This window comes from Orcinus orca, chromosome 11 (assembly GCF_937001465.1).
Source record: "Orcinus orca chromosome 11, mOrcOrc1.1, whole genome shotgun sequence".
Classification (NCBI taxonomy): Eukaryota; Metazoa; Chordata; class Mammalia; order Artiodactyla; family Delphinidae; genus Orcinus; species Orcinus orca.
In genome coordinates, this window is record NC_064569.1 from 20,195,918 (window position 1) to 20,223,098 (window position 27,181).

A 27,181-nucleotide genomic window follows, 5' to 3' on the forward strand; every position below is an offset into this window, starting at 1 on the left:
GACAATAGTACCGAGTGACGTCAGCCATTCTGGAAGGCAGAAAGCGGAAAGTGAGAAATCACCAACTCTGTAGCCTAGAAGGAACTGAAACCACATTGCAAAGGCGACACTGAAGAAAATCTGATTTCCTTCACAGAAGCTCAGAAAGACTCAGAAGAGAGGCACCAGGGATTTTAGAGCTGAAATATGGAGTTTTGATAAAAATCTGCATAACCATTACTGAATGGCATTAGCTTGGGATGAGTACAATCAGTAAGAGTTTTATTTTTCTCTCACCACCACCCTCAACCCCACTTTTTAAAACCTAGCTCCCATGTGGAGACGACCAGGCCGATCCTGTTGTGTTCCCAGTCACTTTTAAGTATGAGTCCAATCTCGTTTTCAAGCATTTAAAAGACCCAGTATGAACTGAAATGAAACTTCCACATCACATTGACGGCTGTTTCTCCCTGATCAACCCTCACCCCAAACCCAGCATGGAATGTGGCCTCCTATTTTTTCACCACTCTCCTTGTTCCATCTTCTCTCTACTCCGCAGCTGCAATTTCTGGATCCCCCAGGGTCATGTGCACCAGCAACAAGAGGAAACGGGAACAGACTTGTCTAGGACCATTGTATTCTGGCGTTGCCCTCCCACCCCGTCCCACGGCAAATGGTCAAATGCTGGCTTTTAATAGCATCATAGGGCATCTGTGGATGCTTCACACACCTGTCTTCTCTTACCGCCCCACCAAAGGAGACCTCTGCCCTGCAGTTCCCCTCTGCAGTAGTGCACACCCTGCCTCACCTCCGATGGGGCCCCTTCAGCTCTGGCGCTGGCATTATACCCCCTAAGCAGCCTCTGACAGCTGGCCTCTCCTTGCCCCAGAAAGCATCCTTCTTGGACAGGATCCTTTCTGGCTGATTCTGATATGGCTCCTTTCCTAAGAATCCTCATAGCTCATGGCATCTTTGCCACACAAAACTCTGGAATTGTAAACTGCATCCTCTGAAGACCTCTCTCTTGACTCTTTCATCACAGGCAGCACCAGCCAGCCCTGACTGACCCAGGGGAGAGTCAGACACTGGTATATACCCCACCCCCCAAATGCCAGGGAACACAAATAAAGTGCGCTCAAGAAATCTCCAGGCTCCTCTCCAGACCCTTTCAGCAAAGGGACCCACTGATCTCCTCACAAAGTTTTTGGTGAGGCTCCTGTAGGAGAGATGGGAGTATCCCTCCTTCCCTCCTCCAGGGTAAAGGAGAGGAAATGCCAAGCACACCTTGCTTGGCCAACAATTTTTTTCCAAATAATGCTTTTCTTCCCTGCCTGCTCAATCTCCAGCCTTCTGTTAAATATAAATTGGAGATAAGTAATGAGTTAGAAGTTTATAGAACTAATCTTGCTGTCCTTTAGGAAGTTCTTTGGATACATCAAAAATGTCTGCTTGGAATGTATAGGTACCTGTCTCTCTGTGTTCCCTACAGGATCTGCTGGGGATTGGTTCCAGGACACCCCCTCAGATACCAAAATCCGAGGATGCCCAAGTCCCTTATATAAAACCACGTAGTAGAGTCATGGATATGGAGGGTCGACTCTACTAGAGCCTCAGTGGAGACCATGGTCCCATTTAACATCCTGTCTTACCCATATAAGGTTCATATACACCTACCTCTGGGGCTCCACACCCACCTAGCCCAGCCAGGTAACTACGTCTTCCTAATTCCAGCAGGAAATGAGAGATTTATTCACTGGAGAAATGAGCCACAAGAGATCCAGGCTTAAGGGAATCTAAACACTTTCCAGGGAAAATAAGGAAAATCCACACACTAAATGATGAAACCACTAGTTCCCTACAGTGGTCCACAAAACATAGGCAGAAGGTCCTATGCAGATTGGATGATTCTTCCTGAAAAAACTATATAACACTCTGAGAAAAGACCTAGAATTAAGGATACTTGGGAATCCTCCAATGAAATGGCCTAGTCACTTCCCCGTGGTCATAAAACTGTGAAATGGACCAGAGAAGGCACCAAGCATGTGTACAGAGTTTCCCAGAGGCTTCTTGCTGCCTCATTCTTAAATATAAATGGGTTGGCACAGGTCACCAGTTATTTGAAGAAAGCCTCCTATGTGAAAGGTAACCCCCTCTTCCCAAAAAACAGAAACAAATAAGAGGTATAGAGGAGGAACAATACAGAGAGTAGGAAGAAAATGTTTTAATTATAATTAATTTCCTCAGAAATATAAAAAAGATATTTCATCCATGAAACAAGAACATGATGTTATTATTTAAATAATTAGGGAATTTTTAATGGTCTTAGAAATATGAAGACTAAAATTTTTTAATTCAAGGAAAAGGTTGGAAGGAATCATTGATGAAATCTCCCCCCTTCCCAAATTGGACATTCGGGGAGAAATTTTTTTAGAGGATCAGTCAAGGCAGTCTAACAATAAACAAATAGGAGATTAAGAAAAAGAAAAGAAGAAAGAGGAGGGGAAGAAATTATCAAAAGATATATGACCAGAAAATTTCCTAGGATGAAAGGACTCATGTCATCGTAAAGTTTCCAAACACAAGCAATAAAAAGAGATCCTGAATACTTCTGGAAAGAACAAAGATAGGTTGCATGTAAAAAGGATCTGAAATAAGAGCGCCCTTTGACTTCTCATTAATGACACAGGAAACTAGAAAATAATATAGTAATATCTTTAAAATTTGGATGCAAAATCATTTCTAACTCAGAAAGCTGTTCATAATCAAGTATCAACCTAGTGTGATAAAACAAAAGCATTTTCAGGCATGGAAGGAATCAAAACATTTACCTCTTATATACTCTTTAATTGGAAACTACTGAAGGATATGCTCCACACAAATGAGGAAGTAAACTAAGAAAGAGGAAGCCATGAGATTCAGAAATCTGGGGGCCTAACACAGAGGATACAGGATGCCAAGGAGAAGTCTTAGAAAGACAGCTGTGCAGCTGTCCTGGAGAGAAACCAGGACAGATTGGAACAAGAACAAGAAGGGTGGCAGAAAAAAAAATAGTCCAGGAAAAATAAAAAAGGACTGACAGATAAATGGATACACTTGATCTATGCAAAATTATAGAGGCTATTTGAGAGTTGGGAATAATTCGTAATAAATACGTAGTAAAGTGAGCAAATGGAAGAAAAGAATGCAATAATTAACTACAGGAAAAACAAAAGGTTGTGTAAGGAAAAAAATGTAACCATAATATACTATTTGACTCACCAGTGACTTTTTAAAATGTAATTCCATCTGTTGCTCAAATGATCCACTGCACTTTGAATAAAATCCACACTCCTTACCATGGCTTAAAGGAGTATTCATGATGTGGCCCTATCTTGAAACTTTTCTCCTCTCTCACTAAACTCCAGGAAGTTTAGTAAGCTAACTCTGCTGCTCACTACCTCCAGATCACCCCATGGTTTTTCATGGTACTCAGGTCTTAGCACAAAACTCACCTTCTCTGTGAGGCTTTCCCTGACCAGCCAGTATAAATTAGTATTGGCTTCCCCTCAGCTCTATCACTATAACATCACTTCATTTTATTTCCTTGCTACTGCATCACTAATTGACATATTTTATTTGTTAGCATATGAGAGTAAATTAGAATAACTTTAGTTAATATTTACGTAGTACTTATTTCAAACCACTGATAGAAGGGCTCTACATTTGTTATTTTATTCAATCCTCACAGCATCCTGTGGGGTAGGTACTATTATTACCACCATTTTATAGATAAGAAAACACACCAGCAGTCTGGTCCCAGATTTTGCCCATAACCATCATGTTACGTGGCCTTTCCCTATGAGTGCCATGAGAGTGTTGACTCTGCCTGGTATTCATTCTCATAGCCTCAAGACCTCGAGCAGTGCCGGATGCTTACACAGTAAGTACTCTTCAAATATTTGTTCAGTGAGTGCATCATAGTAATCTGAAGTCATCATCTTGAGGGAAATGAGAAGAAGGGTGTGGATGTTCTTCCTTCTTTGCTATTAGTTATATCACCACATCTCAGTTTTGTTTACCTTTGGGCACCAGCTGCTCTGGTTCTTCTAGTTTTTGGATCTCTTAATCAAGAGATTTCTATCTTCCTTACAGGCTTTGGGTCCTTTGGTGGCTCCATCACATTACTATTAACTCTCCTTTTCTCCCTAATCCTGTTAACACTGTATTAACTTGTCTGCTACCCAAGGACTGAAGGACGAGATGGCCCTGCCCTCTGGTCTGTGCCCAGGATGAAATGGATGTGATGGTGATTGTCTCTTGGACCAAGTGGATCCAGTGAGTTGCCTAAAGGGCATCTGGAAGACTCATTGATGGAGTGGTGGAGGAAGAGCAGGAAGCCAGAGACCACTCCTCACTGGACCTTTAGTCCAGGGAGAAATCCAGAGTGCATTTCTGGAGAAAAAGATGATCTGGTCCCAAGGGACACTAAGACAAAACATTCCAGAGAGGGTTTAGACAGCCAGAGAGCTCAGGTGGCCAGGAAAGGGAGCTCTGTAAGAGGGCAACATGTGTTTCCATTTATAGACCCCAAAGACCCTAAACAAAGTCCCAATAAAACCAACTCATTCCTCTACCTTTTCCACACCACCACCACCCCACTAGTCCAAGCACCATCACCTCTTCTTTGCATGTCCACAGTCTCCTAACTCAGCCTCAACCAGAGCGTGCTTTCCTAATGGTGAATCTCCTCACGTGAGCGTCTTTCATAATCTGAAGAGTCTCAGAATTTCCCAACCCGTCAAGACCTGGTTCCTTCGGGCTTAACAGTTCTCCCCTCAACATACCTCTTTCCTTTTGCATTTTACTATAATCAGAAAGAAGAAACCAGGCTGCAACTTCAACACTTTGCTTGGAAGTCTCAGCTAAATATCTCAGTTCATCACTTACAAATTCTGCTTTTCACATAACTGTAATACACAAACCCACTAAGCTTTCTTCTACTATATAATAAGGATCCCCTTTCCTCTGGTTTCCATAAATATATCCTCCAGTACTTTCAGAGCCCTCATCAGCGGTGCTTTTAACATCCATATTTCTAACAATCGGTTCAAGGCAATGTAGGCTTTTCCTTTTGTACTCCTCAAATTTCTTCCATCCTCTGCCCAATGCCCAATTCAAAGCCACTTCCGCATTTTCGGGTATTTGTTACAGTAGCACCCCATTTCTAGGTGCCAAAATCTATATTCATTTTCTATGGCTGCTGTAACCAATCGCCATACACTTTGTGGCATTATCTTGCAGTTTTGGAGGTCAGAAGTCCCAAGGTGTCAGCAGAGCTACATTCCTTCTGGAGGCTGTAGGGTGAGAATCTGTTTCCTTGCCTTTTCCAGCTTGTAGAAGCCACCTGCGTTCCCTGGCTTATGGTCCCTTCTCCATCTTCAAAGCAAGCAGCGTAGCATCTTCAAATCTTACTCCCTCTCTCTTTCCCCCCAACCTCTGCTTCCATTGTCACATCTCCTTCTCTTCCTGTGACCCTCCTGCCTTCCTTGTGTAGACCCCTGTGATTACACTGGCCCCAACCAGAAAATCAAGGATAATCTCCCCATCTCAAGAGCTATAACTTAGTCATACCTGCGAAATCTCTTTTACCGTAAAAGCTTCAGAGGATTGAGCCATAGACATAACTGGGGGTTCATTACTCAGCTTACCACACTCACCAACCACTTATGCTAAGCCAGGTATTGGATTACATGCATTTACACAGTGGAAAAAAACTGGATATGCTCCTTGCCCTCAAGAAATGTATGATCTAGTGGGAGAGTCAGATATCAATCCCAAAACCGTACAGATAATCACACCAGTAAATAATTGTAAATTGTAATTAGTGCTCTAAAGGACTGGGAATCACTGGGGGGTTGTGAGGTTATCTCTGAGGTAGCGACATTCAGTCTGAGGCTGGCAGGGTGATAAGAAGCCAGCTGGAGACTTCCCTGGTGGTCCAGTGGGTAAGACTCCGCACTCCCAGTGCAGGGTGCCCGGGTTCGATCCCTGGTCAGGGAATTAGATTGTGCACGCATGCCGTGCACAATCTAATTCCCTGACCAGGGATCCCCATTTGCTCATTTTGTGAGCAAAATGTGATTTGGTGAATTTAACTGACTGCAAGGTTGCCAGTGGTGTGAGTTCTAATAGTTCATTCCTCAAGGATGTTGGGTACTCAGGGCTCTGTATTTACCAGTGGTCTGGAAGGGAGGCCAGGCACGCTTTTCCTCATGGTCTTTTTTTTATTTTTATTTTTTTTTTTGCGGTACGCGGGCCTCTCACTGCCGTGGCCTCTCCCGTTGCGGAGCCAGGCTCCGGACGCGCAAGGCTCAGCGGCCACGGCTCACGGGCCCAGCTGCTCCGCGGCATGTGGTATCCTCCCAGGCCAGGGCACGAACCCGTGTCCCCTGCATCGGCAGGCGGACTCTCAACAACTGCGCCACCAGGGAAGCCCTCCTCATGGTCTTTTACGGTAAAGGAATGAGTGATTGAATCTAGGTCCAGAAGTCTGGGGGTGGGTGAAAGTGGACCACGTATGTGCCTGAAACACTCTTACTTCCTTGTTCACCTGACCTTCTCTCATGCTTCTGCTCAAACATCACCTCCACTGATTTCAAGCCTTCCCTGCTTTCTCTGACTAATCTTTTCCATGTACCACGGTACTTTGTGCAGACTTCTGCTGTAACCCACATTATACTTTATTGTGTTACTTTTTATATATCTCTTTCTGAATAGAGCAATTTCTCAAGAGTATGAATAATGCTTGAATTATTTCCATTCGCCTATTACCTGGTATAAAGCCTGGTAGTCTTAGTAAGAGCTACGTGTTTAATTAAATGAAACTCAAGTCAATCATTGTTTGCTAGTCATTATTATAAATGTTAGGTTTCAAGAAGAGTTTGTATACTTTTTTTTTTTTTTTGGCTTCTAAACAACAGAAGTTTATTTCTTATAGACCTGGAGGCTGGGTAGTTCAAGACCAAGGCAGATTTGGTGTATGGTGAGGGCCCACTTCCTGGCTCATAGAAGCCCACCTTCTCTTCTGTGTATTCTTAATATAATAGTTACTGTAAAGTTTGTTGTACATATTATGTTTACCTGATTTCTCAATAGATAATTTAAAAAAAATTTAATTTTACATTGGAGTATAGTTGATTTACAATGTTGTTAGTTTCAGGTGTACAGCAAAGGATAATTTTTAGTTAGTTATAATTAAATATAATAGTTTGGAGATTTTGTCAAGAAATATATCCTTGGTCTTAACTGATGGTGCTGAATTACCCAGAATTTCAGATTTCCTTGATAATAGCTCTAGAGTCAAATTAATTCCACTACAAGGGATTTCCATTGTTTTGTTTTAATTTCAGTTTTGAATGCAATAAACTCACATGGTCAGAAAGCAAATGTACAAACATATACAGTGAAAAGGCTCATGGAGATTTTCCTTTAATCTGTGTATAGAGAGCTCACTCATTCTTTCCTCCATTAGTTGTTTTTTTTCTTTAACCTCATTCTTTTTTTTTTTTTGACTGCATTGGGTCTTCATTGCAGTGCGCGGGCTTCTCATTGTGGTGGCTTCTCTTGTTGCCGAGCACGGGTTCCACGTGCGTGGGCTTCAGTAGTTGCGGCATATGGGCTCAGCAGTTATGGCTCACGGGCTCTAGAGCACGGGCTCAGTAGTTGTGGTGCAGGGGCTTAGTTGCTCTGTGACACGTGGGATCTTCCTGGACCAGGGCTTGAACCTGTGTCTCCTACATTGGCAGGCGGATTCTTAACCACTGTGCCACCAGGAAAGCCCCAAAAGAGAACATTATGATGCTGGGAATGAGGGGTCATTTGCAACCACATTATCTTAACTGCATAGTCTGAGATAGATTTAATAGCTCAACATCATTGTTAATACTTAGTTTAATTAAAAGTGCCTTGTATTTACGTGTACATGTGTGAAGTGACATACAAATGAGAGTATTGACAGCAGCATTGTTTGTAATAAGAAAAGATTGGAAGTCACCCACATATTCATCAGGTGTAAAAGAGAATGAGGTCCGGGCTTCCCTGGCACAGTGATTAAGAATCCGCCTGCCTATACAGGGGACACGGGTTCTAGCCTTGATCTGGGAAGATCCCACATGCTGCAGAGCAACTAACCCTGTGGCCACAACTACTGAGCCTGAACTCTAGAGCCCTCGAGCCACAAGTACTGAGACCACGCACCACAACTACTGAAGCCCACGTGCCTGGAGCCCATGCTCCGCAACAAGACAAGCCACCGCAATAAGAAGCCTGCGCACTGCAACAAAGAGTAGCCCCCCCCCACCACAGCTAGAGAAAGTCCGTGCACAGCAACAAAGACCCAACGCAGCCAAAAAAAAAAAAAAAAAAAAGTTGTCTTTTAACATCAAATGGTAGACTGATGGACTACTGTGAATAAATGTTCTAAGAACATTGGTCAAGAGGAGGAAAGGTGCTGGTAGACCAGCAGACACAGTGTTAATGTAAGAGGCATGCATGAAATAATTAAAGGAGCACAAGACTTATTGACATTCTCTATCTACATATTCACTGAACTACTGACATTACTAATTAGAGCAAATAGAATACAGAACTAAAAGGAAAGGAAAATAATTATCAGGAAACTTTTAAATAGTGAATATAGTAAGTGGCAAAATTGTCCACAGAAGATTTGAGAAGTCTTGGTTCTTTAGGTTTTTAAGTGGAATAGAATTGAAAGCTAGAAAAATAAACTCAAAAGAACAATCCTTCTTTAGCAGAAGTAAACGCCTAAAATGACCTAATAGATTTTTTCTTTCAGAATTCCAATATTCAATGAACACTGCTTCTAAGTGCCTCTTTTGTTGGATTTGTCTGTGTACGCACTAATTAGTTTGCTTAAAAACTGCTTTGTTTGCAAACAACAACAAAATTCCCATGTTAAACAGTATTGGAATTTGTTAACATTCCTAGACACATGACTTTGTTCTATATTCTAAGTCAGTTCCTTGGGTTGTGGCAGGGACGCTTTCTCTTTACATACTGCATAAATCTGAAGACGGTAGCGATTTAGTGGACTGGCATTGTTGAGTTTGATCCTTATGATTTTCATGGGTCCAGTTCATATTGTTATGTAGCATCTTTTTGAATGAACTTTCCCAGAAATGTGTACAATGAATGCTTACAATCTATGTACAGTTTCACCACCCCTAAAAAATCAATCAGGAAAAAGTAGCTGTATAAATTGAATTTGGCAATAAGCATTAAAACATGTAATTACTAACAGTTGTCTGGTTTTATAACCCTCTATCTTTTGGGAGTCAATTAAAACTTTGACTTCAAATAAATCCAGATGTGGAAAAAAATGTATCTGCTGTTTGAAAACAAAGAAGTATAAAACAGAATCAATTAATCTGGATCTAGGAAGTCTAGAAAGTGGTCATTGATTTACCTCAACCAATATCTGTAAGAGCCCCAATGATGGTACAAGGTTCACGGAAGAGAGGAAATGTGAGTGCAGAAGTTGCAAGATATGATCAATATCTTATTTCCTGACTTCAAAAGGTAACCCTACTCTTACCTTACCATCTTCCACCCATACTCATTCTACTGTAAAACAAGTCGCTTTCTCAAAAAGTGCCTGGGGGCTAAGCCACATGGTGAGTGGCATGATGGAGGGCACAAATGGGGAGGAGGTATGAGGAAGAAGCAGTTAGAAATGAATATATGGAAATGCAAAAGCTCATTTTGAGGAACAGCAAATCCTCCATAATGATTGGAGGAGCACATCCACATAGAAGAGAGGATAGATTAGAAAAAGGCCTCATGCACTAAGTTCAGTTCAGTAGACAATGGTGAAGTCACAGAGGTATTTTGAGTGGGTGAATGACATAATCAAAATAATGCTTTAGGAAAATTAAGAAAAAATAATCGAGACCAGTTGAGAGACTTTTGAAATAATGCAAGCAGGAAGTAATGAGAGCATAAATCAGTACACCAGCAATGGGAAAGAGAGAACATACAGAAACAGATAAAACAGAATCCGCAGGATATGGTATCTGAATGTAGGGGATAAGAGAATAAGAAAGAAGTGAAAGATGGTTGGACTTGGGCCAGATATCCACCCTTGCTGTAATTAGCTGCGGCTGAGGCAGTGGTCATCTGGTAGCAACATAGCCATGTAGACCTATTTGGGTAGGGAAGTTACCAATGAAATGGGAAGGGTAGGCACCCCAAACTACTAAACTCTGCTAAGAAATTGTGTACTAACCCTGTTTAATAAAAACAGCCATGCATGCACTTCAAAATGAGATGAACAGATGCAACAGGAAGGCTTCCTGGAACCTCCCTTCTCTGACTAAAAGCAGAAACTTCTGAGAAAAGAGGACTGCCAAAAATCTCCTCTCCTGCAGAAGTTTTACAGCCATGAAGAAGACAGAAAGTCAGTACTGAGATGGACCTGCACAAGTATTCCCCCACTAGTATCCTCCATATACTTACCTTCCCACAGTTTGCTGCCCTTGGAAACTTAAAACGTTTGCCTTTACAAATTTGTTTCTCTTTGTTAAGATGCTATATAAACCCAAGTTCTAACCACCCCTTGAGTTACTCATCACTGAGTTTCTCCTGTATGTATGCAAGCTGCAAGAGCTAATAAACTCTGGTTTTCACTTGCTAATCTGTCTTTTGTCAGCCTAATTTGCATGATGCCAGGAAATGAACCTAAAAGGAAAGAGGAAAATTTTTTCTCCCTCCACTACACTATGTACTTTAAGAGATAAAAAGAAGAAACTGATAACTCATGTGTTGCTAAAAGGCAAAGAAAATAATTGCTTGCCTTTTGGACTAAAGGCAGGTATTTTCAATATTCAAAGGGCAGTGTGGCTCTCTTGCTTATATATTTACATATCTCAGCTGATTTCAGGTGCAAGAGCCAGTAGCACTCCACTGTTCTAAATAACTAGATCATTTCAGTATTTTCCACTAGTCTTTCATGCTGTATGGACTGCATTGCCTTGGTTTTAACAATAAATAATTTAGATATAAAATTTTGTGCCTATGTGTATTTGTGCATTTTGCTGAGGTGATTATCCATTCTTCTAAGATTTGCAAAGTGACATCAGACCCAAAAAGAGCTAGAACCACCGGTGAGGGAGACAGCACACTGGACTAGGAATCAAATATATCTAGTTTCTCGTAATGTTGGGCAGTTTGTGATCTTAAACAATTTAAGTGAGTTTTCTGATCTTCATTTTCCTTGCCTGTAAAATGGGAGTTAATAATAGTCACCGTGCTTTCCTCATATGACTGTTTTTTGTTTGTTTTTTTTTGCGGTACGCGGGCCTCTCACTGTTGTGGCCTCTCCCGTTGCGGAGCACAGGCTCCGGACACGCAGGCTCAGCGGCCATGGCTCACGGGCCCAGCCGCTCCGCGGCACGTGGGATCCTCCCAGACCGGGGCACGAACCCGCGCCCCTTGCATCGGCAGGCAGATTCTCAACCACTGCGCCACCAGGGAAGCCCCATATGACTGTTTTGAGGTTACAATTCAATGTTACGCAACTTATATAGCATTTAAAAATATAAAGCATCTCACTTTTGTTAAGCAAAGAAGTCCTTCCCAAAACCTGGATGTGTTTCTACTATGAACACCAACACTAACCTTGCAAGTACAAACCATTCACTAACCTTGAAAACCATGGAATCCCTGAGCAATGCATTATTATGCTCCCCCAAGTGACCTTACAGCTCCATTTTAACTCTACCTTTTATCTTCAAAGTTCAAAGAAACATTTACTGTGATTTCAGATTCCTGCGCTAATATCTAGTACTAAAATCAAAACAATATAACTTTGAATCTGAATCAGGTAAAATGAAATGAAATGTACTAGGCAAAATTGCCCTTTAATAGAGATGGAATGTTAACAACTGCTGAGTGATCATCGTGTGCAAATCCACCCTTGGCCTTATGCCGGAAATCCATTGAGGTCTTTGCTGGTCACGTAAGAGACATTTGTAGCTTGTTTGGTTTAGAACATCCCAACAGGTGCCCCTTCTGTCTAGATTTATAAGGAGTCAAGTAGAATTTGAACTCTAATTATGTCCTAGGATTCTTAACCATCTCCAGTCAAAATAGCAAAAACATTTCTCAGACTAGGGGATAGACTGTACATGCAATTGATCAAATATTCAGATCTACATATCAAAATTTAAAAAAAACTAATGAATTGGTTCTTTTTAGATGAAATATAAGACTATTAATGGAACTAGGTGAATTTTTCAATCACAAAGAATCACATGTTTTTCAGTATGACTTTTCCTGATTATTGCTTGTTGTAATGTAATTCCCTCTATTTTTTTTTTTTTCACTTGTTTTCCTTTTTCTTCTCTTCTTGATCTTTTCCCTAAATTTCTGGAGCATGATTATCTCTTTTTTTAAGATTTTCTTTCTCCCGTTAATCACTGAACATGAGAGAAATATTTTGCAAAATGGCTTTTCCCACAAAAGGGGCATGGCCTATATGATAATAGGAAAATATTTATATGCTATACTGTATTAATAAGGTGATCCAGTTTCTAAGTCATTTTAAGGATGTAAGACTCAATTTCTAGGGTAATATTATTCATCTTGTAGATTTGAGAAGACTGATTAGAAGCACAGGCACAACTGACACATCATGAACCCTTGTGTGATAGAAAAGGCTGATTCTGCGGTGGCTTCATATTTACAACTGACATTGCAAATCATAGACTAGATCTTATGATAAAAATGTGTGCAAATATTTACAAAGTTATGTTTAGGAATCAGAGCATCCCAAATGCTTCATTTGGAAACATTTTAAACATTTGAGTTGCACCCAAGTTTGACGTACATGGATTCCAATTTCAGTAGCCTTAGTTGAATGGCCACTGACATGTATTACCAAATGGGCTACAGAGACTCAGTAAAGCCCATCAGTAGGAATGTTTACCATATGTCACTTTAAATGTTTAGAGCATTTGGACAGCTGTTAAGGGGATAAAGTTACAACACAAAGGCTGCCCACATTTACAACTGTAAAGTGAGCCGACCAGCCATGGTATCCTCCTGTGCTCAGAAAGAATGATGTACCATATAGGAAGTGGAGGCTGCCTGGGATAATGATGTCTATCATGGGAGGTACCAGATTCTCACTCTAATGGGGTAACTAAATCCCCTCGGGCATAATAAGGCTGAACATTCCACTGGGTTTCCGTAGTGTGGCATCTGTTAGTTAGAGGAATTACAGTTGCCAAGCCTAAAATAAGACAGAGAAAACTCTTCATTTTCATCTTTCTACACCCATTGAGGAGAGGCCATTCAGAGAAGCAAACAACCAGAAACCCCCAAAGATATAACTAACCCGAGCACTCACAGTGCCCACAGTTTAGAAACAACTCTTCATTTATGCACAGAAAAAGTTTACTCATAAGCCTAGACCTCTCAGGTTATACTATCCAGCTGTGCACTTCTTTAAAAAATTACAGAAACTTCAATTTAATAGAGTCAGGAGCCCAGAAGAGGGAATTCTCCGGGCCCGCAATGACAGCAGAGCCCAACGAGAAGAAGGAAGACTCCAGCAGCAACTCGGTCAGTGAAAAGCCATGGACTCTGTTTACTAGAGCCGTTCCAATGTCCTCCCCTCTATAAAGACTTCTTTCCTTGCTGTGCAGAGACTTGCTTGTGGCTGGCCTTGGTCGCGAACCCCGAATTGCAATTCTCTGCTGATCCCAAACAAACCCATCTTTGCTGGAGAAATATTTGCCGCAGTCTATTTGTTTTAGGTCAACCCTTCCCTGGTCTATCTCTTAATATTAGAAATAATGAACTGAAGGGGAGCAGAATAGATCACCCCTAAAATATGCCTCTTTGGCAGAAGGATTATTTTGAACTGATTATCTCTGAAAGGCTGCAGACACAAAAGAATATTTGAAAACAGAGTAGAAGTTGCATTTACAAGGGAAATCCCCATTTGTAAGGGTGTCTGTACCGAGAAGGTACCGACTTAAATCTGTAGTTTTCTGTGCATTGTCTGATAACCTCCCATAACTGGTTTGCTCCACTGCTTCAGCATCTTTCTTTTGTCTTTAGCTGAAGATGATATTTAAGGTGATAGCTTGGGCCATTGCAGGGAGTGACTCAGTTTTCCTGGGTATCTTTCATGTATACAGGAGGTATACATGTTATTAAACTTCTGGGGTTGTTTTCCTGTTAATCTGTGTTTTATTACAGGGATATCTTAGTCAAGAATCTAGAAGGGTAGAGGGAAAATTATTTTTCCTCCCCTACAGAACTAAAAGTCCTGACCTGATGTAAGGGATAACATCTAAAATTATGAAAATAATTGGGAGATACACAACTACTGAAGGAAACCATAACTTGATTTTAATTCTTAGCATAAACCTCTGTAATAATCAGAGCACTGTTCTTAACTTTTTTTCACAAGATTTTAAGCCCATTTCAAATGATTAGACCTTCTCAGTTTCAATGAGCTAACAGGCAAGATCAATTCTTGCATACAAATGGAAAATTTTCTTAACTCATCTTCCTTTCTCTCTGTAGTTCTAAAATTAAATGAAGTTATTTATTATGGAAGCTCACTAAATGAAATATTGGCCAAAATTAAACTCTCATTTTTTGTTCTCCCTTTTTCTTTCTCACCATTGCAGGTTCTACCAATGCCCTTCTGTTAGGCCTGCTTAACTAGCTGTGCATCTCTGAGCCTGGCCTGAGGGGCCGCATCCTGTGTCTGGAATGTGAATCCCCTCTCCCTGCCCCACGTCCTGTTGGGCCCCCTGCGCGCGCGCGCGCGCACACACACACGCACACACACAAACAGCCCTCTCCCTTCATTTAACCAGGCATCCCTGCCAATGACTTCTTATCTCTGTCCTTTCAGATATGTGTCTCTTGTAAATCTCCACCTTAATTCAGTAAGTTATAGTATGTAATTACCATTTTTATACACATCCTATTCAATGTATATGCTATTTTACTCACTCGGTTGCCCATTCTGTAAGTGTCCATCTTAAAATAATAGCTCCCAGGCAAGACCATGTCTGGAAAATTTGCTGAGGACAGAGCCTATCATGGTGTCTTGTGCAAATAACTTTTTTTTTTTTTAAATGATGACCTAAGTATGAGCAATACTTAGGTAAAAGATTAGTAGAAAGGTTTTTTGAAATAATAAAAACACACTTAAAGGAACCTTAAATACTCCTTAGATCATGCCTAAAATACATAAGCATTTCTTTCTTAATCTTAGTAACATATCAGAAAACAGAAATGAGACTACTTGAAGATATCTTCAGTTCCTGTGTTATAAAAAGTACGTCGTAAAAGGGAAGGGGGTTTCAGACTCATGTTAAAGCACCCATGAACTTACAGATAATCAACTACATACAGATAATCAACCACAGTTCCACATGGTACAGGGGAAAGTTGGAAAAGCAAGACTGTTTATTCTCATAATTTTCTCCTTTTACTCACTAATTCAATACTCAATCAAAGTGTATTTTTCAGCTGAAAGTAGACAGGCATGAGCAAGTCAGAAATAGAATGTCTTAACTCTAGAAGAGGAAGGCTGCTGAATTTTTCACCGCGGCGCATTTGCATATCTCTTCTTAATACAGAACTACATTTCCACTCGTTTCCTGCCTAATCATAGTGGAAATTTTTGTTTGGTGAAAAGGCACCATTGACATATTATTTCTCGTAAGTGAAACTGTAGACTGGAATGGGTTGTGGATAAGCCCAGTTGAAAATCATACTTATCTCCCTCCTTGGAAACTCTGAAACTCAGCTTTTTTTTCTCCTCAAAGTTCAGACTGCATATAGGAATCTCCTACTTCCAAGATGTTAGAAGGCAGGACTACTTGCCCATCCTTCACTTTCCTTTAAAAAAGCTGCCCTTCAGTTTTTCATATCATTGCAGTTTTCCAGCGTGTAGGACCAGGAAAACAGAACCCTTAAATCTGTTCATTTCTACACATAAACCTTCCCAAGGAATAGGCAGCTGGGCTAATTATCCTTTATTAGCATAAGAATAAAAGACCCTAGGGTGTTCTTGAATAAAAGGATGCCCTTAGGCTTCTTTGATTTGTAACTCTTAGAAGCTTGACTATTCACAAGAAACAAAGTAAGACAAGCCTTCTGTTTTAATAGCGGCGAGACAGCCCCCCTTACCTAGTTCTGCACCTCCCTCTTTTATAACGTAACACCGAGCAGAAAACCCGTTTACAGCCAGTGACATCCCCCAGACCTCTCCTCCGAAATTCCCCACCTCCTGTGCATCTTAGAAAATTGAGAAGAGCTTCCTCTTCCTTTCCGCGCTTCAAAACAGGCAGGGGAAGGAGCTGCGAGCAGCCTTTTATCTCGGTTCACGAATGCAGTTGTGAAAGAGCTTGAGGCGGGCGGTACATCCTGTGAGCGGGGGTTAAGCAGAAGTCTGAAGAGAAGAAGAATGTAAGGTCCTGTCCGACGATGACTGATAAGGGAAAAATTGCAAATGTTTACGTGGCAAGAAACCGTGTGGTCCTTCCTCCGTCCCCTTTCTGCCAACTGTGCGTTTGAGGAATCGCAGGCTCAATCCACACACACATTTTTGTAAAAGTACAGTCAGAATCATAAGCAGTTACCTTCATTGTTCGGTCGGCCGTGAGAGCAGCTCGAGGAGAGCGGAGGCAAAGGCGCTGCGTCCCAGGCGTTCCGGGCGGCGCCAGTCTGGGGAAGTGGCTGGAGTGGCGGCGGGCACACGTGGCGGGCGCCTCGCAGACTGACCCTGGCAGCGGCTATCGCTGGCCCTCCTGCAGATTGCATCAGCAGGAAGAGTCTTGAGGCTGTGTTTCCCCCAGACGGGCCCCAGTGGGTAGAGCCTCTTGCGCACGAAAATTCTGACCCGGCGCCCAGTCCAGACCCTTACCCACCGCTCACTCCTGGGGGTGGAGGATGCCAGCTTTTCAAACGCGTAACCCCTGAATTAGTGCCTGGGTGTGCGTATATCATTGATGTGGGGATGTCAAAGAAAAGGAGAAAAACAGGTCACAGATCATGATTGTCATTCCCTCCTTAGCTGGCTGCCTGCCCGCCTCACTTTCCACTCCCCAGAGTAACTTTCCTGCATGCCCCCATCAACACAAATGTGTGTGTGGATGCTTAACTAAATTTGGTTAGGTGAATGAATGATAGAGTCTTTCATTTCATAAATTTATTGAGTTTTTTTTTTTTTTTTTTTTTTGGTGTCTCTGCGGGGTTTGTGGGATCTTAGTTCCCGGACCAGGGATTGAACCCGAACCCTGGGTGATGAAAGGGCGGAGCCTTAACCACTGAACCGCCAGGGAATTCCCTGAACTCTTATAAAGTGCCAGGTACTGGGCAAGATTCTAGGGGTAGAGTGGTAAAAAAAAAAAAAAAAAAGTGATACACATGGAGCTTATATTTTATTTTTTGCGGTACGTGGGCCTCTCACTGTTGTGGCCTCTCCCGTTGCGGAGCACAGGCTCCGGACGCGCAGGCTCAGTGGCCATGGCTCACGGGCCCAGCCGCTCCGCGGCATGTGGGATCTTCCCAGACCGGGGCACGAACCCGCGTCCCTTGCATCGGCAGGCGGACTCTCAACCACTGCGCCACCAGGGAAGCCCACGGAGCTTATATTTTAGAGTGGGAAACAGAAAATGAACATGAATCAGGTAGCAAAATGTCCATCAACTGATGAATGGATAAATAAAAGGCGGTATATTCACACAAAAGAATATTATTTGGTAATAAAAAGAAATGAACTACTGATACATGCTATAAAATGAATTAACCTTGCAAACATTACACAAAGTGAACAAAGCCAGTCACAAATGATCACAAATCATAATTCCATTTATCTGAAATACCCAGAATAGGAAGATCCATAGGGACAGAAAATAGATGGTTGTTGCCAATCTAGGGAGAGGGGGGAGTAGAGAGTCGCTGCTAATGTGTACAGGGTTTTTTGGGGGGATGATTAAAATGTTCTAAAATGCAATTGTGGTGATGGTTGCACAACTCTGTGAATACAATAAAATAGAATTATACTCTTTAAACAGGTCAATTGTATGAAGTGAATTATATCTCAATAAAGGTGTTATTTTTTAAAAATCAGGTGGCAAGTAGAAAATTTTATGGGGATAAATAAACCATGGTAAAGGGATAGAGACTGATGGGGTGATAGGCCTAAATGAATTAATGAGTAAATTCTGAACCATGCCTGGCAATGACTTCTAGATCCAATGACTTTCCTATGTAAGCAGCAAAGGAAGAGAGAAGGTGGTATAAAGGCAAAGAGCTTGAAGGGAAGCTAGAAGTAAAGCAAAAGAGGAATTGTGGGAATTAACATCTACAGAAGAATATGAGAACAATCTCTCTATGGCTGTCTGTTCTCCTATTTCCCTCTGATGTTGAGAGGAGTGTCCCACAGAGGTCCCTCATTGCAATATGCAAACATTCCGCAAACTTCCCTCCTGGACACCAAAAATGCTGTTTCCCAAATGAAGAGGGTCATTGGCAGCCAAGATTGTTATGCTGTCAGTGGCGCTACACTTCAAGAAAGTCACAGTTAAAAGATATTAAAAGAAGTTGCATTCTTTAAACTTGATGTATTCCATATCTTTATCCATGGGCAGTGGGCTTTTTGTTTGTTTTGTTTTTGTGTGTATGTGTTTGTGTGTTTTTCTGAACTCGAAGAAGGGACAGAATTTCTAACAGTTCCCAGAGACACTAACTTTGAGATTGATTTCAAAGCCCCAGACAGCCCAGCTCCATTTTGTCATCACTGTCATTAAAAAGTCTGTTACTGGGCTTCCCTGGTGGCGCAGTGGTTGAGAGTCCGCCTGCCGATGCAGGGGACATGGGTTCGTGCCCCGGTCCGGGAAGCTCCCACATGCCGCGGAGCGGCTGAGCCCGTGAGCCATGGCCGCTGAGCCTGCGCGTCCGGAGCCTGTGCTCCGCAACGGGAGAGGCCACAGCAGTGAGAGGCCCGCGTACCGCAAAAAAAAGAACAACAACAACAACAAAAACGATCATCTAAGTTTTCTCCTACATTATCTTCTAGGAGCTTTTGTAGTTTTGTGTTTTACATTCAAGTCTATAATCCATTTTGAGTTAATTTTTGTGAGAGGCATAAGATCTGTGTCTAGATTCATTTTTTTTTTTTTTTGCATGTGTATGTCCAGTTGTTCCAGCATCATTTGTTGAAGAGACTATCTTTGCTCCATTGTATTGCCTTTGCTCCTTTATCAAAGATCAGCTGACTATATTTATGGGGGTCTATTTCTGGGTTCTCTATTCTGCTCCACTGGTCTATTCTTTTACCAATATCATACTCTCTAGACTCTTGTAGCTTTACAGTAAGTCTTCAAGCCTGGTAGTATTAGTCCTCCAACTTTATTCTTCTTCAATATTGAGTTGGCTATTCGGGGTCTTTTGCCTCTCCATATAATCTTTATAATCAGATTGTCAATACCCCTAAAATAACTTGCTGCAATTTTGATTAGGATTGCATTGAATCTATAGATCAGGTTGGGAAGTACTGATATCTTGACAGTGTTGAATCTTTTGATCCACGAACATAGAATATCTCCCCATTTATTTTATTATTATATTTTTCATTAAATTTATTTATTTATTTTGGCTGTGTTGGGTCTTCGTTGCTGCGTGTGGGCTTTCTCTAGTTGCATCAAGCGGGGGCTACTCTTCGTTGCGGTGCGCGGGCTTCTCACTGCGGTGGCTTCTCTTGTTGCACAGCGTGGGCTCTAAGCACGTGGGCTTCAGTAGTTGTGGCACGTGGGCTCAGTAGTTGCGGCTCACGGGCTCTAGAGCGCAAGCTCAGTAGTTGTGGCACATGGGCTTAATTGCTCTGTGGCATGTGGGATCTTCCCGGACCAGGGCTCCAACCCGTGTCCGCTGCATTTGCAGGCGGATTCTTAACCACTGCACCACCAGGGAAGTCCTCCCCATTTATTTAGTTTGATTGTATTCATCAGAGTTTTATGTCTTTCTTATATAGATTTTGTATATATCTTGTTAGATTTATACCAAAGTACTTCATTTTGGGGGGTGCTAATATAAATAGTATTATATTTTAAATTTCAAATTCCATTAGTTTATTGTTTGTATATAAGAATGCAATTGACTTTTTTATGTTAACCTTATGTCCTGAAACCTTGCTAGAATGACTTATTCGTTCCAGGAATTTTTTTTTTTCGTAGATTCTTTCAGATTTTGTACATAGATGATCATGTCATCTGCAAATGAAGACAGTTTCATGTCTTCCTTCCCTATCTGTATGCCTTCTATTTCCTTTTCTTGACTCATTGCATTATCAAGGGCTTCCAATAAAATGTTGAAAAGGAGTGGTGAGAGGGGATCCTTGCTTTGTATCTGATCTTGGTGGGAAATCTTTGTCAACGAAAATTAAATTAGCCATCAAGTTAAGAAGAAAAAAAGGGGATTTTATTCGAGCCAAACTGAGGATTATAACCCGGGAAGCAGATTCTCAAAGCTCTGAGAACTGTTCTGCCTGTTAGAAGTCAAAGGCATTAATCATATACATTTTTGAGACAAAGGATCAACCATCAAATGACATACGGTAGTTTACCAAGGATACATAGTCCAGATAAGCACGTACAAAGCAAGCAGCAAGTCACTAGGACCTCCTACAGAGCTGGGAAAGAACACTATTCTTTTAAGAAGTTACTTAGCTAGGGTAAGAAGAAAGAAAAAAAAAATTGGTCTTTATGGTTGAGCGGCCCCTCCCAACTTTGAGGAGCTCTGGTTAATGTGTAATGCAGTTGCACCCTGCACATTCGGGAGGGAAGAGGCCCAAACAAACACAGAGAGAGAATTTTATGTTTAATTTTTTATTGTTCTGCCTTAAAACACAAATTTTATTTCATCAGCTTCACGTTTCTCACCATTAAGTACAATGTGATCTTGAGATATTTTGTGGATAGTCTATCAAGTTGAGAAAGTTCACCTCTCTTCCTAGTTTACTGAGAGTTTTTATCATGAACGGGTATTGAATTTTGTCAAATACGTTTTCTGCATCTATTGATATGATCGTGTGGTTTTTCTTTTTTAGTTTGTTGATGTAATGGATCACATTAATTGATTTTCAAATGTTGCACCAGTCTGGCATATCTGGAACAAATACCACTTGGCTGTGGTATATAATTCTTTTTATACTTTCTTGGATGTGATTTGCTAACATTTTGTTGAGGCTTTTTGCATCTATTTCATGAGAGATATTGGCCTGAAATTTTCTTTTCTTGTAATGTCTTTGTCTGGTTTTGGTATTAGGGTAATACTGGCCTCATAGAATGAGTTAGGAAGTATTCTGTCTGTTTGTATCCTCTGAAAGAGCTTGTAGAGAGTTGGAATAATTTTTTTCCTTAAATGTTTGGTAGAATTAACCAAGGAATCCATCTGGGCATGTTGCTTTCTATTTTGGAAGGTTATTTTTTATTTATTCTGTTTCTTTAATAGATATAGGCCTGTTCATATTGTTATTTTTTCTAGTGTGAGTTTTGGCAGATTGAATCTTTCAAGGAATTGGTCCATACTCTTTTTAGAGACATTATAATTTAATGTATTAATGATTTACAATCTAATTTATTAATATTTCACCTTCTGTTCTCAGTGATAGACACATAGGCCTCAGAGAATTTACAACTTCTGTTCTCAGTCACAGGTCAAAAGTCAATATAGAAACACAAAAACTCTCCGGTCATATCTCAAAGAGCTATTCTCCTTCCCAGTGGGCACAAAATATTTTCTGAATTGACTTGTGCTCACGAATAGACAAATACAGAAACAAAAAATGACTAATAGACCATATTCGTTGTCTGTCACGTTTCACCCAGTGGAAGATTGATCCTCATCATTCTCAGAGAGATCACCAAGGGGGCAGATGATGGAATCAGATCCTCAGTTATTGCAATTATTGCTGCCACCAATGAGGAGATTGCCACCATGTGCGTCACATGGAAGTGACGCCTAAAAGTCCATTACCCACGACTTCCTGGACCATACTGTAGAAAAAATGTGTTCCAACCACTATTTCCTAAGGACTCAGGAATATACAGGGTGCTCTCTCAATTATAAAACAAAGACCCAGCTAGTGGTCCAGGACCAGCTGTGTGTTGCGGCAGCTCCACTGGCTCACAAGAGCCATTCCTAGCTTTGCAGCCAGGGACTCCATCTTGGTAGCTCATCATTGGCTACATTGGAAGTATTTATACCACAGAAGTCAGTAGATGCTGAAAATAAGCCCCTGTGCCCCTTCAAAGAACCAGTTGTTAAACATTTACCACTCTTTTTTTTTTTTTTTTTTTGCGGTACGCGGGCCTCTCACTGTTGCAGCCTCTCCCGTTGCGGAGCACAGGCTCCGGACGCGCAGGCTCAGCGGCCATGGCTCACGGGCCCAGCCGCTCCGCGGCATGTGGGATCCTCCCGGACCGGGGCACGAACCCGTGTCCCCTGCATCGGCAGACGGACTCTCAACCACTGCGCCACCAGGGAAGCCCACCACTCTCTTTTATCCACTGGTTTCTGGACCTAGTAATGAAAAGACAAATGGCCCAAATCACAAGTTAAACAGAATGTGGATAGATTAGTAGATTTGGCCAAGAAAAGAAATAAAAACAAATACACAGAATTAAAAGAAAAGGAGACTGAGGGAGAGAGTCAGCAGAGGGAAAATTCTATTGACCCATGACTGGGCTTAAGCAGCCCATGAGGTGTACCTCTAAGGCAGGTTAATTGATCCTGGCAGATGAGTCCACTTGGACATCTCAGAAAGACCTCCCAAACTTCCAAAGAATAAACTGCAAAAGCTAGTAACATGACTCCGTACAAATATAGAATGAACATGTGTCAAAAATTTATTTCGTTCATTAATGAGGGAGACAACATGAGAATAAAGCTGATTCCAGAAATTATAGGAGAGACAGAAGTGTTTGTAGTCAGCGAAAGAGGGAATGCAGAAACAAGATGGCAAAGTTATTTTGCATAATTATTTAAACGAAAGTTTAAATTGACGTATTTCTCAAATAGAAAGACCATTTTGACTTGGGGCCTTTGCAGATCCTTGTTATTATTCAAGAAGGAGTGTGATAGAGATTGTGTGACACTTGATTTAACGGCTAATGAATGTATTGCACTAGCACCACGAGAATGGAAGAGACTAATTGCCTTCCAAGAGTTTATCAGGTAGTGGAGACAGGTACTGCAGAGACCTCTCTAATAGATGATAGATTTTATAACCTACCTAATAAAGAAACAAAGTGTTCTGGAAGGTTAGAAAATAGAGCTAGTAGTTCTTTTAGTATAGGACAGTTCACAGTGGACAGACAATATTTTACTTGTTGAAAAAATATTTGAATAACTTAATTCTGGCTGACATTCACTGAGTATTGTCTTTGTGGCAGGTACCACTTTAAGCACTTTATATGTTTGAAGTTGTGGAATGTTTACAAAACCTCTTCATATTGGTAGTATTATCATTGCTGTTTTCCTGATGGTGCTGCTGAAGCACAGAGAGGTTAAGCAACTTGCCCGAGGTCACACAGCTAGTAAGTAGCATAGCTGGGATTTGAAACTGGGCAATCTCCTCCAATCAGGACTTTTAACCACCATGCTCTGCTGCCAAGGAAGGAAGGGAGTTACAGAAGGAAGTGGAATCAGGGAACTCTGCATGAAAGAGGTGGCCTTTATACTAAGTCTTTCTGTAAGAACAAAATCCTGTGTAAGAGAGTAATACTTTTTTTCAAAAATGGCAGGAATATGTCTGCAACATCCGATGTCCCATATCATTGGTGTTTTTCACTAGTGTCACAACTCCCACTGAGAGGGTTTATGGGAAATTTGGAAAGTCAGTGAAGAGCAAAGAAATAGATTACAGCAATTCACCATCACAGGTCTAGATGGTAATCTCCTGGAAGGCAGTCCTAAGGTTCTGTTAATTTTTTTCTCTAATATCTTGATTTTACTTAAGTTCTATTCATTTTTGTACTCTCAGTTCCAGGAGATAAGAAAAAATTTTGTATTATGTACACATCTGTGTCACAAAGTAAGTAACCAGAATTTTCTGATATCAGGCAAATTTTCTTTCTTTTTTTTCTGTTTAATATTTTTTTTATTGAAGTATAGTTGATTTACAATGTTGTGTTAGTTTCAGGTGTACAGCAAAGTGATTCAGTTTTTTATATATATATATATATATATATATATATATATATATATATATCCATTTTTTCAGCTTCTTTTCCCTTAAAGGTTATTACAGAGTATTGAGTATAATTCCCTGTGCTATACAGTAGGTCCTTTTTGGTTATCTATTTTATATATAATAGTGTGAATATGTTAATCCCAAACTCCTAATTTATCCCTCCCCCCACTTCTCCTTTGGTAACCATAAGTTTATTTCTTATGTCTGTGGATCCATTTCTGTTTTGTGTATAAATTCATTTGTATCTTTTTTTTTAGATTCTACATTTAAGTGTTATCATATGATATTTGCCTTTCTCTATTTGGCTTACTTCACTTACTATGTTCACCTCTAGGTCCACCCACAGGTAACTTTTCAATAATCAAATGCAGCGCTGTCAGATGGAGCTTACTGTGATGGCGAAAATGTTCTATATTCTGCTCTGTTCAATAGAGTCGCCACCAGCCATGTGGCTATGGAGCCCTTGAAATGTGGCGCATGTGACTGAGGAATGGAATTTTAAAAAGTCTTATTTTAATTAATTTAAATTTAAATAACCACATATGGGCAGCATATATAATCATAGGAGTTCAATTTTTTCCAAAACCTCCGGTGTGGTTCCAGATAATGAGTGGTATGCAGATTGGTCAGTTGGTGTCTTAATATTCACAGCTTTGTGGGCTAATGTATAACAGGCAGGATCTGCTCTCAAGCTGGAAGTGGCTTGCCGTAGCAGTTTCCTCAAGTTTAGGAAATATAAAGCTGGAATGATATACTTGTGGTCATATTTAATTAATTTTTACCACTTAGGAAAATATTCTTAAAAATAGACAGCACTTCAGATATTTTGGGTCCACAGGAGACTTAGAAATCACTCCCAAACCTGGAAGAGATATAGATTCTCAGGGATCTCAGTTGCACTGTGGATTCTTTTTTTTTTTTTTTTTAATAAATTTATTTATTTTTGGCTGCGTTGGGTCTTCGTTGCTGCGCAGGGGCTTTCTCTAGTTGCAGTAAGCGGGGTCTACTCTCCATTGCAGTGCACCAGCTTCTCATGGTGGTGGCTTCTCTTGTTGCGGAGAACAGGCTCTAGGCACGCGGGCTTTAGTAGTTGTGGCATGCGGGCTCAGTAGTTGTGGCTCGCGGGCTCTAGAGCACAGTCTCAGTAGTTGTGGTGCATGGGCCTGGCTGATCTGCAGCATGTGGGATCTTCCCAGACCAGGGCTCGAACCCGTGTCCCCTGCATTGGCCGGTGGACTCTTAACCACTGCGCCACCAGGGAAGCCCAGCACTATGGATTCTGAGAGAGATTAAACTGCTAGAGTGTCTGTTCTGGAAGAGAACAGGCTGCATATAAAATGCTGTGAAGGAAGTTTCTAGGCTTGGATGTAATAGATTATTGAAGGATAGCTGAATTTCAATTTCTTAGTTTTCTATAATGGATTTCGACCGCCCATTGACATTGCAAGTCCGATATGGAAAAGCTCTATTTAAAACATGCATGTCTGTGTGTGTGTATGTGCATGTGCGCACACACATACACACACAAGCACATGGCTTTATTTTGGAAATATTGGGAGTTAAAGAAAAGTAAAATTTGACTACTCAGAACTTCCATTGTTAATAATCTGGGTTTACTTTTCAGGCTTTTTCCTTTTCTCTTTATATATTTGAGATCATAGTATATATAATTTGCTTTTATTTGCTTTAAAAATTTAAAGATTATTTTTGTACTATTCTCTTTTTATCAGCTTTGGGTGTCCCCCTGCCTTTTTAGTTGTATTTGAGAGTTAACAGAAGATCAACTCCTCAGAACTGTGTGCTGCAGAAATGCCACCACAGCCTTTTGAGCTGCCAAAGAGCTTTATTAAGTCAACAAAACACTTTCTCAGCTTTGAGCTGCTGTGCAGCGGGATTCAACACAGACATTCCACTTGTCTGGATTTTCCATTTTGAGACTCATGTACGTTAGAAAAATATGTAAGTTCTACCATTTTCTTGTTCTTATTTCCTTTATTTATGCTTTTATTGATAGCCATATTTTCTAAAATAAGAGGTATTCATCGACATAGGACTTTGGTTGGACATAGAGAATATCTTCGAGGAAGGTGTTATAAAGTGTGTAATTTACTTTTAAAAACTTCAATGTAGTTGGCAGAATATTACGTATGCGCCAATTAGTTGAAGCTGCATTTCCAGGGGTGACCAGCTGTCCTGCTCACCTGCATGTGTTCCAGGGTCGTTATCTAGCTCAGCACAGAAAAAGCCAGCTCTCTGCTATCCGAGCTCCGCCATCAACCTTGGCAAATTAGTATATTGGATGTTAAATATGAGTTTTTATTGCCAAAACTAGTGTCTGTTTAGTAAGAGTGTGGATGTTAGAAGCTGGTTCTCACTGGGGAAAAGAATACTCTCTCTCGATCTATGTATAGGCAAAATAATTTAGGGACCCCCTCTAGCTCAACTCACAATCAAAGGTATGATAGGCTCCCCCCAGTGAGCCCTGCCTTTGTGTTATCCCTGAATCTAAGTGTGGGCTGGATTTACTGACTTGATTACAATGAATAGAATATGGCAGAAATGATGGGATATCACTTCCAAAATTAGCTTTAAAAAGACTTTGCTATTCTTGGTCTGTGTGTGTGTTTGTGTAAATTCTTCATTTTCTCTCGCACTTTCTCTTGGATTGCTCACCCTGGGGGAAGCCAACCGCCAAGTTGTGAGGCAGCCGTGCTGAGAGACCCATGTGGTGAGGGATGGAGGCCCGCCAGTAATCACGGGAGTGATCTTGGAAGTAGAACCACCCAGCTACACAGTTCCAGATTCCTCACCCGCAGAAACTGTGAGGTAATACATGTTTATTGATCTGGGCCTCTAACTCTCGGGGTGATTTGCTTCCCAGCAATATATAATTAATAAAGACAGATGCGTAAGACCTAA

At 41.0% G+C, this 27,181-nt stretch overlaps 1 protein-coding gene across 1 annotated transcript in view; it reads right to left on the reverse strand.

Moving 5' to 3' along the window:
- Nucleotides 1–16,912, reverse strand: part of BCAT1 (branched chain amino acid transaminase 1) — a 222,423-nt gene extending 205,511 nt beyond the window's left edge. The window contains exon 1 of the mRNA XM_033430242.2: nt 16,647–16,912. Within this exon, the coding sequence (XP_033286133.1) occupies nt 16,647–16,652 (6 nt within the window). The 5' untranslated portion in view covers nt 16,653–16,912. The remainder of the gene's footprint in view (nt 1–16,646) is intronic.
- Nucleotides 16,913–27,181: the final 10,269 nt, after the last annotated feature.